This window comes from Dasypus novemcinctus, chromosome 24 (genome assembly GCF_030445035.2).
Source record: "Dasypus novemcinctus isolate mDasNov1 chromosome 24, mDasNov1.1.hap2, whole genome shotgun sequence".
Classification (NCBI taxonomy): domain Eukaryota; kingdom Metazoa; phylum Chordata; class Mammalia; order Cingulata; family Dasypodidae; genus Dasypus; species Dasypus novemcinctus.
In genome coordinates, this window is record NC_080696.1 from 60,104,270 (window position 1) to 60,117,504 (window position 13,235).

The window sequence follows — 13,235 nt, forward strand, 5'->3', positions numbered from 1 at the left end:
ACAGAAGAACGCACAGGGAAAGGATACAGAAAGCAGACAGCAAGCAAAAAAAAAAGCCACAGGGAGGGGGATTAAAAAAAAAATCAAATTTTTGAAAGTTCTTTCAACATGGGAACTATACAAGTAAATAAATGGACCTAATAAAGCAATGTTTCATTACTGGTGTTATGCCTAAACAAAGATTCTGAAAATTCAGACTTCTTTTGCTATATTTTACATTTAAATATCTCATTTATATTCTAACTCAAACTACTTGACCAAAATGTATGAATTAGGAAATCATTTAGTTAGCTTTATAGCAAAAGTTTTCCCATCCATAATTACCACCTTCAAAGGAATGCTGACAAAATCTGCTGGTTCCCTTTTGAACACTGTGCAATATGCTTTTGTGCTAATCTATATAGCCAAATATGTTAACAAGGGAATAATACTTTACTCTCCTTGAATTCATGTCAACCCTATGGAAAGTCAAACAGGTACCAAAAAATGGAACAATCATGCACTATTCAGAAAAGTATAATGTTGATTTTCCCTACCTAAAAATTAACCATGAAATAAAACCTATCAACTAGAATTGATTTTGTTTCAGGAAAATCACATTTCATCATTACAAGTACATTCTTTTTCTTCTCTCATCCCTCAGTCAGTGACAGGAATTTTATAGGCCACCATGCTACTTATTTTGTGAATTGTGGTAGTAAATGCACAAAGACCCATTTCCACAGAATTGGTAATGAACTGTGGTCCTGACTGTTCCCATTTTTCAGGAACAACCAAATCTTTGTCTGTATAAATTAGGTGATCAAATGAACAAGAAACTTCTGCTAGTGGCAGAAATGTTACTGTAGCTGTGATCTGTTGATCACTGGATGAATTTCCTCTTGGATAGCTTTCTGAGACTTTTTTCTGGTGCACTGTCCTCTTTTGCAGTCTCGTCACTCAATATTAAATTGCCATCTTTCAAGAACTTTACCACTTTCAATATTTGAGATCACTACCACGACTTTCTGAATTGACCACTTGTATAACCAAATTTTTAGTTGTCCCACCACATTACTGTGCTATTTTATGAACTCAGGATCAGTAGTTTGAAGCAAGGTGAGTCCATATTTCTGCATTCAAGTAAAGGTTTCAGACGGATGTATGCCTGGCTGATATAAAATGCTATCTATGGGACTGGATGTGGCTCCAGTGGTTGAGAGCCTGCTTCCCAAATGGGAGGTCCCGGGTTTGGTTCCAATGCCTCCTGAAAAAACAAGCAAAATGAAGGAAAAAACCAATCCAGGGAAGCTGATGTGGATCAGTGGTTGAGTGCTGGCTTCTCACATATGAGGTCCTGGGTTCAAACTGTGCCCGGTACTTCAAAAAAAAAAAAAAAAATGCTATTGATGCCTAAAGAGAACTCTGTCACAATTTTGCCACTCCTGCACAAGGTGAGGCCATACTCCCTGGAGAGCTGCTTCCAGCAGGTAAACAGCAACTGCTGTAGCTCCACAGTTCCCTGCCCCTCCTTTCAAAAGTTACCTTTTTGACAGAATTCCAGGGAAAACAAGTCACCTGTTTGCACTTTTTAAATTTTCACTTGGGCCAAAAATTAAGTTAACATCCAATCACAAGCCTGCTTTATTTGAAAACTAGAGAATAGGCTTTCCTTTAATACTTGTAGTAAGTAAGAGAACAAATAGTGAGATGGTTAAGACCAAGAGAGCAGACAATCATGGATTTTAGCAGGCGTTTATGTTTTGATTGCAGATGTAATTCAGCCTATCTCTTGGCAAGAGCATAGAGGCGTCAGGGTACCTTTTTTTAAAAGACCTAGATTGGCTCTTAATTTTACCTGCTTCTTAATGGGGATAACGATCATTTTTTTAATGGCAATATCAGCAAGTTTCAGGTTTTATACAGAGGATTTTATTCCCCCTGAATCTCCTATAAATGGCAGGATTTGTTGTGTTTGGGCCTCAGCGCTCAATAGAGATGCGTTCTCCTTGTAAACATACGCTAAATGGAGCAATCAATGTCATTCATATAAACTATTGTGTTAGTAAGATGCTGTCCTTTTCCTCACGGCGCTCACAGTCTAGGGATATGCCAGGCCGACCGTATCGGGGATGAGAGTGGGGCCAGGCAAAGAGCAGCGAGGGCTCTTGGGTCATGCCCGCCCCCGCCGCCCTCCCGGAGCGTGGGCGATTGATTGTGCTTAAGCGACAAAAACCCAGAGACCCAACAGGAACAGGAAGGACGGGCCGCGGGAGTGGCTGGAGGGGCGGCCCGCTCCCCACCCTACCGGCTCAGGAGGACCCGCCAGCGCTCCGGCAACCCGCGCGGCACGGTAGCGACGCTCTCCGTAGCAACCAGCCCTTGGCTACAGCCCCGCCCCGCTGAGGCGCGATGGGAGTGTACGTCACCGCGGTGCGCCGGAAGTGACTGCAGCTGTGGGTCAGTTCCACGGAGGAAGCGGCTGGGGGCTTGTTGCTGGCCTTGACTCCCGGTTCAAGATGGGTTGCGACGGGGGAACAATCCCCAAAAGGCACGAACTGGTGAAGGGGCCCAAGAAAGTTGAGAAGGTCAGAGACGTGGGCCCGATGGGGAACAAGGGTTGACGGGGAATACCGACGCCCTCAGAGAGCGAGGGGAGGTAGGAACGGGGAGCCAGAGGGGTTCCAGACGCAGCTGTCCTCATTTATCCCATTCCGAGAACTCAGAATTAACGAAAACAGTATGTTTGTTGAGTGCTTACAATATGGAGCAAATGATGTATGCTAATTTCCAAGTTACTGATAGGGAAATTGAGTCCAAGGAAGTTAATTAATATGATCAAGGACACACAGCTGGTATGTGGTGGAGCCAGCATTCCCATCTGTACGTTTGGGATTCCAAAGTTAGCTCTTATAATTATTTTGTAATAGTAGAAGGTATATAAACACCTAACAGTTTCTGGTACACATGGATGCTCCATATGTTCTAGAGTGAGCAGTCTGAGAAATTTTTTTAAACCGTAAGTCACATATGTCATTACTGTATTCTCTGTACTCCAGTGACTTCCTATCACTTTCAGAATAAAATCCTCAAGGCCCTTGTGCGATTAGTATCCTGACTCTTTCTAACCTCACTCCTGCTCTTCTCAAAACTTCTTTTAAAATAAAGTTTTTTTAAAAATTACAAATGAAAAAAACTCAGTTGACTACATTTTGGTAAATGCTCCCATCAGTGCTAACTATCCAGCATTAGCGTATGCATATGTAGGTCCAATTAGAGGGCACATGCCACCTTCTTGGCTCTTCATTCACTGTTGAATTGAACACATTTTTACATAGTTTGGGTTACAGAGGTAAGACATACCAGGTCCTTGTCCACATAGGAGAGAGACAGACAACAGATAAATGCTGTAATAAGCACCATAAAGAAAAATAAAGCAGCCAAAGAGGATAGAGTGACTGGGAGCAAGATGTATTTCAGCTGCAGTGGACTGTGATGACATTTGTGTAAAGAACTGAATGAAGGGGAAAAAATGAGATTACAAAAATACGGGAGAGGGAGCAGATGTAGCTCAAGTGGTTGAGTGTCAGCTTCCCATGTATGAGGTCCTGGATTCAATCTCCAGTACCTCTTTAAAAAAAAAATACAGGGGATTGCCATATACCCCACTCCGTCCCCCTCTCACATTTTCTTCTATTAATAACCTCTTAAATTAGTGTGGTACATTTGTTATAATTGATGGACAAATATTGAAGCATTGCTACTAGCCATGACCTGTAGTTTATATTATGGTTTACACTTTGCACCATGCAGTTTTATAGGTTTTGACAAAATGTATAATGGCATGTATCCGTCATTGCAATATCATGCAGAACGATTCTAATGCCCTGAAAAGGCCTTATGTTCTACTTATTTTCCCCTCCCCCTCCCCTAAGAACCTCTGGTAACCACTATCTTTATGTCAATGTTACAAGTTCATCTGTTACTATAATAATAATAAGTCTACTTTGGTCCATGGTTATATTCCCCGCTTAATGTTTGTTCTCAATCTTGAGAATTTTGGGATTGTAATTTATATATTTTTAATTGTGGTGAAATATAATAATGTAAATTAATTTTAACCATTTTGATTGGGCAGTTTTTTGACATTAAGTACATGGACTTAATGTCATGTATATGTTACATATAACTTGCACCACTATTTCTAGATTATTTTCATCATTCCAGACCAAAACTTATACTCATTTAGCAATAATTCCCCATTCTTCCCTTCCCCACTCTAGTAATCACTGTTCTGCTTTGTCTCTAAAAATTTGCTTTTTCTATACATATTTGATATAAGAGAATTTATTATATTTGTCCTTTTGTGTGGCTTATTTCACTCAACATGATGTCTTCAAGGTTCATCCATCCTGAAATATATACCCGCATGCATATCACATCTTTTTATGGATGAATAATATTCTATTGTATGTATACACCATATTATTTCATCCATTTATCTGTTGATGGACACTTAGGTTGCTTCCACCTTTTGGTTATTGTGAATAATGCTGTGATGAACATTGGTTTCTGAGCCCCTGATTTTAATTCTTTTGGGTGTTGCCTAGGAGCAGAATTGCCAGGTCATATGACAATTCTGTTTAACTTTCTGAGGAGTTGTCAAACTGTTTTCCACAGTGGCGGCACCATTTTACATTCGCACCAACAGTGTACGTGGTTTTGTTCCTATTTCTTCACATATTCGCCGATACTTACTATTTTCGATGTTTTAATAATAGCCACCCTAACAGGTGTGAGGTAGTGTCTTGTACTTTTTCTTTTATTAAAGGAGTTGTAGATTTACAGAAACATCATGCAGAAAGTCTCATCGTTTTAATTTGCATTTCTTTAATGGCTCATGATTTTGAGCATGTTTTCATGTATGTGTTGGCCGTTTGAATATCCTTAGAGAAATATCTGTTCAAACCATTGGTATTTTTTTAATTAAGTCATTTGTTGTTGAGTTGTAGGAGTTCTTTTTTTTTTTTTTTTTAAAGATTTGCTTATTTATTTATTTCACTCCCCCCCCACCCCGCACCCGGGTTGTCTGTTCTCTGTGTCTATTTTGCTGCGTCTTCTTTGTCCGCTTCTGTTGTTGTCAGTGGCATAGGAATCTGTGTTTCCTTTTTGTTGCATCATCTTGTTGTGTCAGCTCTCCCTGTGTGTGCCACCATTCCTGGGCAGGCTGCACTTTGTTTCGCGCTGGTCGGCTCTCCTTAACGGCGCGCGCTCCTTGTGCGTGGGGCTCCCCCACGCCGGAGACACCCTTTTGTGGCACGGCACTCCTTCCGCGCATCAGCACTGTGCATGGGCCAGTTCCACATGGATCAAGGAGGCCTGGGGTTTGAACCGCGAACCTTCCATGTGGTAGATGGACGCCCTAACCACTGGGCCAAGTCTGCCGCACTGTAGGAGTTCTTTATACATTGCCCAATAACATAGATGTTAAATGATATTTTCCATATTTGCCTGTTGAGTCATCATGGGGGTGAAGGGAAACAGTTATAAACCAAAAGTTCAATAATAACAGATTTATATTTACCTATGAAGTTGTCTTTACCAATGTTCTTTATTTCTCTTATGGCTTCAGGTTACTGTCCTTTTCTTTCAGCCTGAAGGACTCTCTTTAGCATTTTTTGTAGGGCAGGTCTTCTGGTAATGAACTTTTTGAACTTTGGTCTATCTATAATGTCTTAATTTCTCCCTCATTAAAATTTTTTTGATAATATATTTCATTGGACTAGATATATCTAAAATACTATCATTTCAATATGTAATCAATATAAAATAATTAAATATTTTTATATTAAACATATAAAATATTAATTAAATATTTTATATTCTTTTTTCACATTAACTCTTTGAAATCCAGTTTGTGTTTATACTTCATCATCTAATTCAGATTGGCTTCATTTCAAATGTTCAGTAGCCACATGTGGCTAGTAGCTACTATAACAGAGAGCACAGGTGTGTGGTTTTCATTTTTACGTTATTTTAAATGAAAAAATTACCTATAACTATTGTAATTTTTTAGCTAATTGAATTTGCCAGGAAATTTATCCATTTTTGTGTTCATTATTGTTTCTTATAGCCCATGCTTTACCTATGAATTTGTTTTTCTTTTTGCTGAAGTACATCATTTGTCTTCTTTTAATGAGAACCTGTTATATGTAATTTTAAAAATATTTGTAGCTCTGAAAATGTCCTGTTTTTGTCCTGACTCTTATATATTGGTTTAGCTGGATATAGTCCCAAGTCAACAGTCATTTTCTCTTAGGTCTTTAAAGATATTACTCCATTGTAATATCTTTGAGCAGAGAGCCTGGCTCCTGTCCCTTCTTTCATGGAACACTTTTAGTGTACTTTTTCTTCAACACTCCTTCATTTTTTAAAAAAAATTTATTATGAAGCATAGCACTCATACATGAACATACATAAACAATGAGTGTATAGTAATAGTTGTGAACTTACAAAACAACTGTATATAACATAATACAGGGCTCTCATACTTCACCCCAACACCATTACCTTACATTGTTGTTAAACATTTTTAACTAATGATTAAAAAGCATCCTCACAATATTACTACTAACCAAAATATTTTTCCCCAGCCCACCCTATTACTACTATTTTTTAATATCATTTATATATGAATGTACATAAACAATAAGTGTGTATAAAAGGTGTAAACTTATAAAGCAAACATGAATAACATCATAGAGGGGCTGCATATATCAACCCTCCACCAACGCCTTGCATTGTCATTGGACATTTGTTAAAAATTATAAAAGAATATTGTTAAAATCTTACTACTAATTATAGTCCTTATCTTACGTTTGGTGTATTTTCCCCCCAGCCCACTCTATTTTTATTTTTTAAATATATTTTTATGACAGAAGTTCTAGACTTACAAAACAGTCATGCACTTATGAAAAATTCTGAAACAACACCCCTCTATCAACACACCACACTGTGGTGGAACATTTGTTACAGATTATAAAATAATATCCGACTATTACCAGGTTCATAGTGTACATTTGGTACACGTTCTCCATACTCCCCCGTTATCAACGCAGCACATCTTTGGCATAGATGCAGTAATATTACATTATTACTGCTAACCACAGTCCATAGGTCACTCCAGTTTTATTTTTCCCATGCTTCTCCACATTCTCACCATCCTGCAATAATGATGTACATTTGCTCTAGCTCACAAAGGAAACTGTTGCATCTGTACCATCATCTACAATTCTCATCCACCTCTGGGTTTACTGTGCTGTTCGGTCCCTAGATTATTCTCTAACATTCTGTCAATTGGCATTTACATCCTTAGACTACCATTTTCAGCCACATCCCCATTTATAAACCAGCTATTGCTCACTATAATGTGTTACTGTCAACTCTATATTTCCACACTTTTACAGTAAAGCTAATTAAAACTTCTGCATGCATTAAACATCAGTAGTCCATCTCAGTCCTCTTCTTATCTCTTTTAAGATTCCACCACCTACCACCAGGTCTTAAAGATATCTTCCTGCATTTTCTCCTAGAAACTTTATCATTCTTCCTTTTATATTTAGGTTTTTTATTCATTTTGAGTTAGTTTTTGGATAAGATGTGAGAAAAGGGTCCTCTTTACATCTTTTGACTGTGGATATCCAGTTCTCTGGATACCATTAGTTGAATGGACTATTCTGCCTGAGCTGGATGGGTTTGACAGGGTAGTCAAAAATCACTTCACCATACATACATGTAAGGGTCAGTTTCTGAACCATCAGTTTGGTTCCATTGGTCTATGTGTCTGTCTTTATGCTATACTATGCTATTTTTACCACTGTAGCTAGGTAATATGATTTTTTAAAAATTTATTTTTAATTTATTTCTCTCCCCTCCCACCTCCCAGTTGTCTGCTCTCTGTGTCCATTTGCTGCATGCTCTTCCATGACCACTCCCATCCTTATCAGCGGCACCAGGAATCTGCGTTTCTTTTTGTTGCATCATCTTGTGTTAGCTCTCCGTGTGTGCGGCACCATTCTTGGGCAGGCTGCACTTTCTTTGATGCTGGGAGGCTCTCCTTACAGGACGCAGTCCTTGTGCGTGGGACTCCCCTATGCAGGGGACACTCCTGCGTGGCAGGGCACTCCTTGCACACAACAGCACTGTGCATGGGCCAGCCCTACATGGGTCAAGGAGGCCCGGGGTTTGAACCGTGGACCTCCCATGTGGTAGGCGGACACCCTATCCATTGGGCCAAGACTGCTTCCCGGTAATATGATTTAAAGTTCAGAAATGAGAGTCCTCCAGTTTTTCTTTTCCTTTTTAAGATGTTTCTGGCTATTCAGGACCTCTTACCCTTTAAATAAGTTGGATAATCATGTTTTCCATTTATTTAAAAAATGCTGGTGTAATTTTTTATCAAGATTGCATTGAGTCTGTATATCAATTTGGATAGAATTGATATCTTAATGCTATTTAGTCTTCCAATCCATAGCATGGAATGTCCTTCCAATAGTTTAGGCCTTTTAAAATTTCTTTTAACATTGAGTTGTAGTTTTCTGAATACAAGTGCTTTCCATTGTTCTTTAAGTTTATTCCTGAATATTTGGGTTTTATCTGCCATATTGTATTTTCACCACTCTTTTGACACTTTGTTACTTTTATTGATATAACCTTTATTTCTAGACTTTCTTCCAGGCCTTTCTCTCTTGTCTTTTCTTTTCAGGCTGTAGCACACCCTTTAGTATTATCTAGAAATCTGGCCTCTTGGTTACAAACTCTCTCAGTTTCTGATCTGTGAGTATTCCAAACTCACCCTCATTTTTGAAACACAATCTTGCTGGATGTAAGATTCTTGACTGGACGTTTTTCTCTTGCAGTGTCTTAAATATATACCACTGTCTTCTTGCCTCCATGGTTGCTGGTGAGAAATCAGCCCTTAATCTTATTGGGTATCCCTTATAAGTTATGCATCCTTTTCTCTTGCTGCTCTTGGAATTCTCTCTGTTTTTGGCATTTGACATCCTGATTAGTATGTGTCTTGGAGTTGGTCTATTTGGGTTTTTTTGAATGAGGGTATGTTGTGTTTCTTGGACATGGATATCTGTGTCCTTCAGTAGGATTGGGAAATTTTCTACCATTATTTCTTCAGATATTCCTTCTGCCCCTTTTCCCTTCTCTTCTCCTTCTGGGACACCCGTGACACATATGTTTGCCCATCTCTTCTGTTGTTTAGTTCCCTGAGACCTTGTTCAATTTTTTCCTATCTTTGCTTCATCTGTTCTTTTGTATGTTCACTTTCCAAAGCCTTTCTTCAAGCTCACCAATCCTTTCTTCTCCCTCCTCAAATCTGCTATTATATGATTCCAGTGTGTTTTTAATTTCATTTATTGTGCCTTTCATTCCCATAAGACTGCTATTTTTCTATGTATGCTTTCAAATTCTTCTTTTGTTCATCCAATGTCTTAATATCCTTAATCTCTTTAGCCATCTCATTGAATTTATTAAGGAGATTTGTTTGAACATCTCTGATTAGTTGTCTCCTTTATGTCATCTGTAGGCTTATCATGTTCCTTTAACTGGGCCATAGCTTCCTGTTTCTTGGTGTGGACTGTAATTTTTTGTTGGTGTGTTGGCGTCTGGCTTACTAGAATATTTATTCTGGATGCAGTTTTTCTCTTTAGTTTAGGGCTTCCTGCCCTTTCTCCCTTGCTGGTTGTGTAGTAGGAGCCAAGGATGTAGTCGGTGCTATAAGCTGGGGGGCTCAAGCTGCCCTCATTGCCTCAGGGACCAGTGCAACTTCTCCCAATTTTCTCCTTTGCCAGGGGTAGGGACAGAGTCACAGCTGTGTGGAATAATCCAGGTCATGCAGGCCTTGGCTGTATTTATCCAGAGAGACTGATGAAGCTTCATGTCCCTTTCCCCCCTCCTGGGGCAGGGATAGAGCTGCAGGTATGGGCAGCAATCTATGCAGTGTGGGTCCAAGATGACAGCAGTTGCCCAGTAGACTTACGATTATTTAGTCTGTGCCAGCCAAAGGTACTTGGATACCTGAATAGGCTGGTGCAGGGCCCACCAGCTTCCTCCCTGGCAGAGGGGAGGCTGAGGCCTAGGGTAGGACTGCAAGTTGATCTGGGTGGAAGAAACTGGTCTGTAGCATCACTGTGATTTTTAGTCACATGCTGGGGCGGAGTAAAATTGCAGCTACTGGCCTCTTTCCAACTTGGAGAAGTTCAAACTTTAGCTGTTCTTAGAGTTATACTTTAGCCAGCTGAGTTTACTAATCAGTAGCTGAAATCAGTAGCCAGCTGTCTCCTGATGGTATCCCACAGGTCCCTCAGGCTCTGTTCAATTTCCTTCATTATTTTTTCTTTCTGCTCTTCAAACTAGATAATTTCAATTGTCTTGTTCGCTGATCCTTTCTTCTGCCTGTTCAGATCTGCTGTTGAATCCATCCAGTGAGTCTTTCATTTCAATTACTATATAAAATTTCAGTTACTCCAAAATGTTTCTTTGATCCTTTTTATTTTTTTATATATTTTATTTTTTTAAAGATACTTAGATTACATAAATGTTACATAAAAAATATAAGGGATTCCCATATGCCCTGCTCCTCACACCATCCACATTTTCCCATATTAACTTCATTCATTAGTGTGGTACATTCATTGCAATTGATGAACATATCTTGGAGCATTGCCACACAGCATGGATTATAGTTTACATAGTAGTTTACACTCTCTCCCACCCAGTTCTGTAGGTTATGGCAAGATATATAATGGCCTGTATCTGTCATTGCAATATCATTCAGGACAATTCCCACGTCCCAAAAATGCTCCCGTATTACACCTGTTTTTCCCTCTCCCTGACCTCAGACCTTCCAGTGGCCAATGCCTCCCTATCAATGATAGAATTTCTTCCATTGCTAGAATCACAATAAGTCTATAGTAGAATCCCAGTAAGTCTACTTTAGTTGATAGTTCATTCCCCAATCCTGAGGATTCTGGGATAGTTCTGCCCACTCCACCTCTACTTGAGAGGAGGCTGAGATCCATAAGGGCCTGGTCCTTTTTATAATTTCCATCTTTTAGTTTTGTTCAGACAGTGTTTTCTTAAGTTCCTTTACTTCTTTGTATATGGATTCCTTTAGCTCAGGGAACATATTTAAGACAGTTGATTTAAAGTCTTTGACCAATGGTTCCAATGTGTGAGCATCCTCAGGGGTGGTTTCTGGTACTTTTTTTTTCTGTGAAAGGGCCATACTTCTGCTTTATAATTTTTTTGTTGTTGATAACTGGGAATTCTCTTTTTATAACTCTGGGAATCTAGTTCTCCCACTCCTCGGTATTGCTAGTTTTGTGTTTGTGGTTGTTTGATGAAGGCTGGAGCCATCAATCTGTGACTTTTCCAAACTATTTTTGCTTCCAAATGGGGAATAGAATTGGGGATGGGGGGAGAGAAAAGGAACTGCTTCTTTAAGACTCCTCTGCAGGGAAGCGAACTTGGCCCAGTGGATAGGGTGTCTGCCTACCACATGGGAGGTCTGCGGTTCAAACCCTGGGCCTCCTTGGGTTGGCCCATGCGCAGTGCTGATGCATGCAAGGAGTGCCCTGCCACGCAGGGGTATCCCCCGCATAGAATGGCGCCTCACACACAGAGAGCTGACACAACAAGATGACGCAACAAAAAGAAACAGAGATTCCCGGTGCCGCTAATAAGGATAGAAGTCTTCACAGAAGAACACGCAGCGAATGGATACAGAGTGCAGACAATGGGTGGTGGGGGAAGGGGATAGAAATAAGTAAAAATTTTAAAAAATTCCTCTGCTATGTACAGGTTAACAAAGATTGGGAGGGGAGGAATTTCCTTGTCTGTTTTTTTTGTTTATTATTATTATTGAAATAAGGAAAGGCTTTGATAGTGATTGAAGTGATGAACACACAACTATATTATTATACTAGATGCCATTGATTTTACACTTTGGAAAAATTGTATGCTTTATTAATATGTATCAATAAAATTGGTTTGTTAAAAAAAAAAAGGACTCCTCTGCTGCTTTTGCCTGAGGGGGCTCGGAGCAGTGACTGCAAAATCAGTGATCAGTGATCAGACCATACACCCCTGGATTTTAGAGAACTAATCCTTATACTCCACCGTGTCATCAGCAAGCTGCACCAGGTTCCTGGACTGCAGCCCCCATTGTTGTCTCCCACGTAGATGAGGAATGGGGAATGGTAGGTGCTGTATAGAGGGTAAAATTCACTGATATTTGGCAGTTTACCAGCTCTTCTTCTAGCTCTTCCCTGAATGCTGTACATTGTTCCACTGGACTCCACTTTCTCAATAGTTGATTCAGGCCGTCCCTGCCTCTTCAACAGTTGTTTTAGTGAAGGGATTGATCCTGGTGCTTCCCACTCCATCATCTTCCCACAGTCAACTCAGTGTTGTTGTCTTGTGCCCAGGCCTGAAGAGGAGGAGCTCAGTGAAATGCTTAGCAAGAAGCAGTTAATAGAAGGGGGCTGAGAGAAATAAAGGGTGATCTGAAACAACCAGAAATGGTCAGTCCGGAAGGATTATCATTATCCCCAGTCATTCTGCAAATACTTACTATTTACCATGTACACTATTCTAGGCCCTGAGGATAGGGCAGTGAACAAGAAAACATTTTTCGAAAGTTTTTTCAGAGAACCAATTTTTAAATCTCTGAGTAAGGAGTAATTCATCATTTTCTCCCTTATCCCCAACTCTCCCAAATGTTGTTGATTCATTCCAGGTGGTAAAGGACCACCTGGAAAGTGGATCCTAGACTTACAGATGTGGTTTTTGAATCTGCAAAAAAAATGTAATAGATCTGCTTCTTGCTTTGCAGCCCTTTCTGTGGGCTATCCCTTCACCCCTCTTTTAAAGTGATTTTTGACTAAAGCCATTTAAGCTACCAAGTTTGTGGCTGTTGGATCTGGGGAATGAGTAGTAACAGTTGTAGTAGTATTAGGTCTTTTTGTTTTGTTTTGGGTTTTTGTTTTTGTTCTTAATAAACGAGAGGCGACAGTATTTTTTTTTTTAAGATTTATTTATTTATTTATTTACCGTCCCCCCCCCACCCTGGTTGTCTGTTCTCTGTGTCTATTTGCCACGTCTTCTTTGTTCGCTTCTGTTGTCAGCGGCACGGGAATCTGTGTTTCTTTTTGTTGCATCATCTTGTGTCAGCTCTCTGTGTG

General features: G+C 39.7%; 1 protein-coding gene and 1 pseudogene across 1 annotated transcript in view; one reads left to right on the forward strand and one right to left on the reverse strand.

The window, feature by feature from the left end:
- Positions 1–637: 637 nt before the first annotated feature.
- LOC101420734 (mitotic spindle assembly checkpoint protein MAD2A pseudogene) lies at positions 638–2,156 on the reverse strand (annotated as a pseudogene).
- A 255-nt stretch (positions 2,157–2,411) lies between these two features.
- Positions 2,412–13,235, forward strand: part of RTF2 (replication termination factor 2) — a 66,364-nt gene continuing 55,540 nt past the window's right edge. Inside the window, exon 1 of the mRNA XM_058287256.2 lies at positions 2,412–2,567. Coding sequence (XP_058143239.1) covers positions 2,499–2,567 — 69 coding nt within the window. The 5' untranslated portion in view covers positions 2,412–2,498. The remainder of the gene's footprint in view (positions 2,568–13,235) is intronic.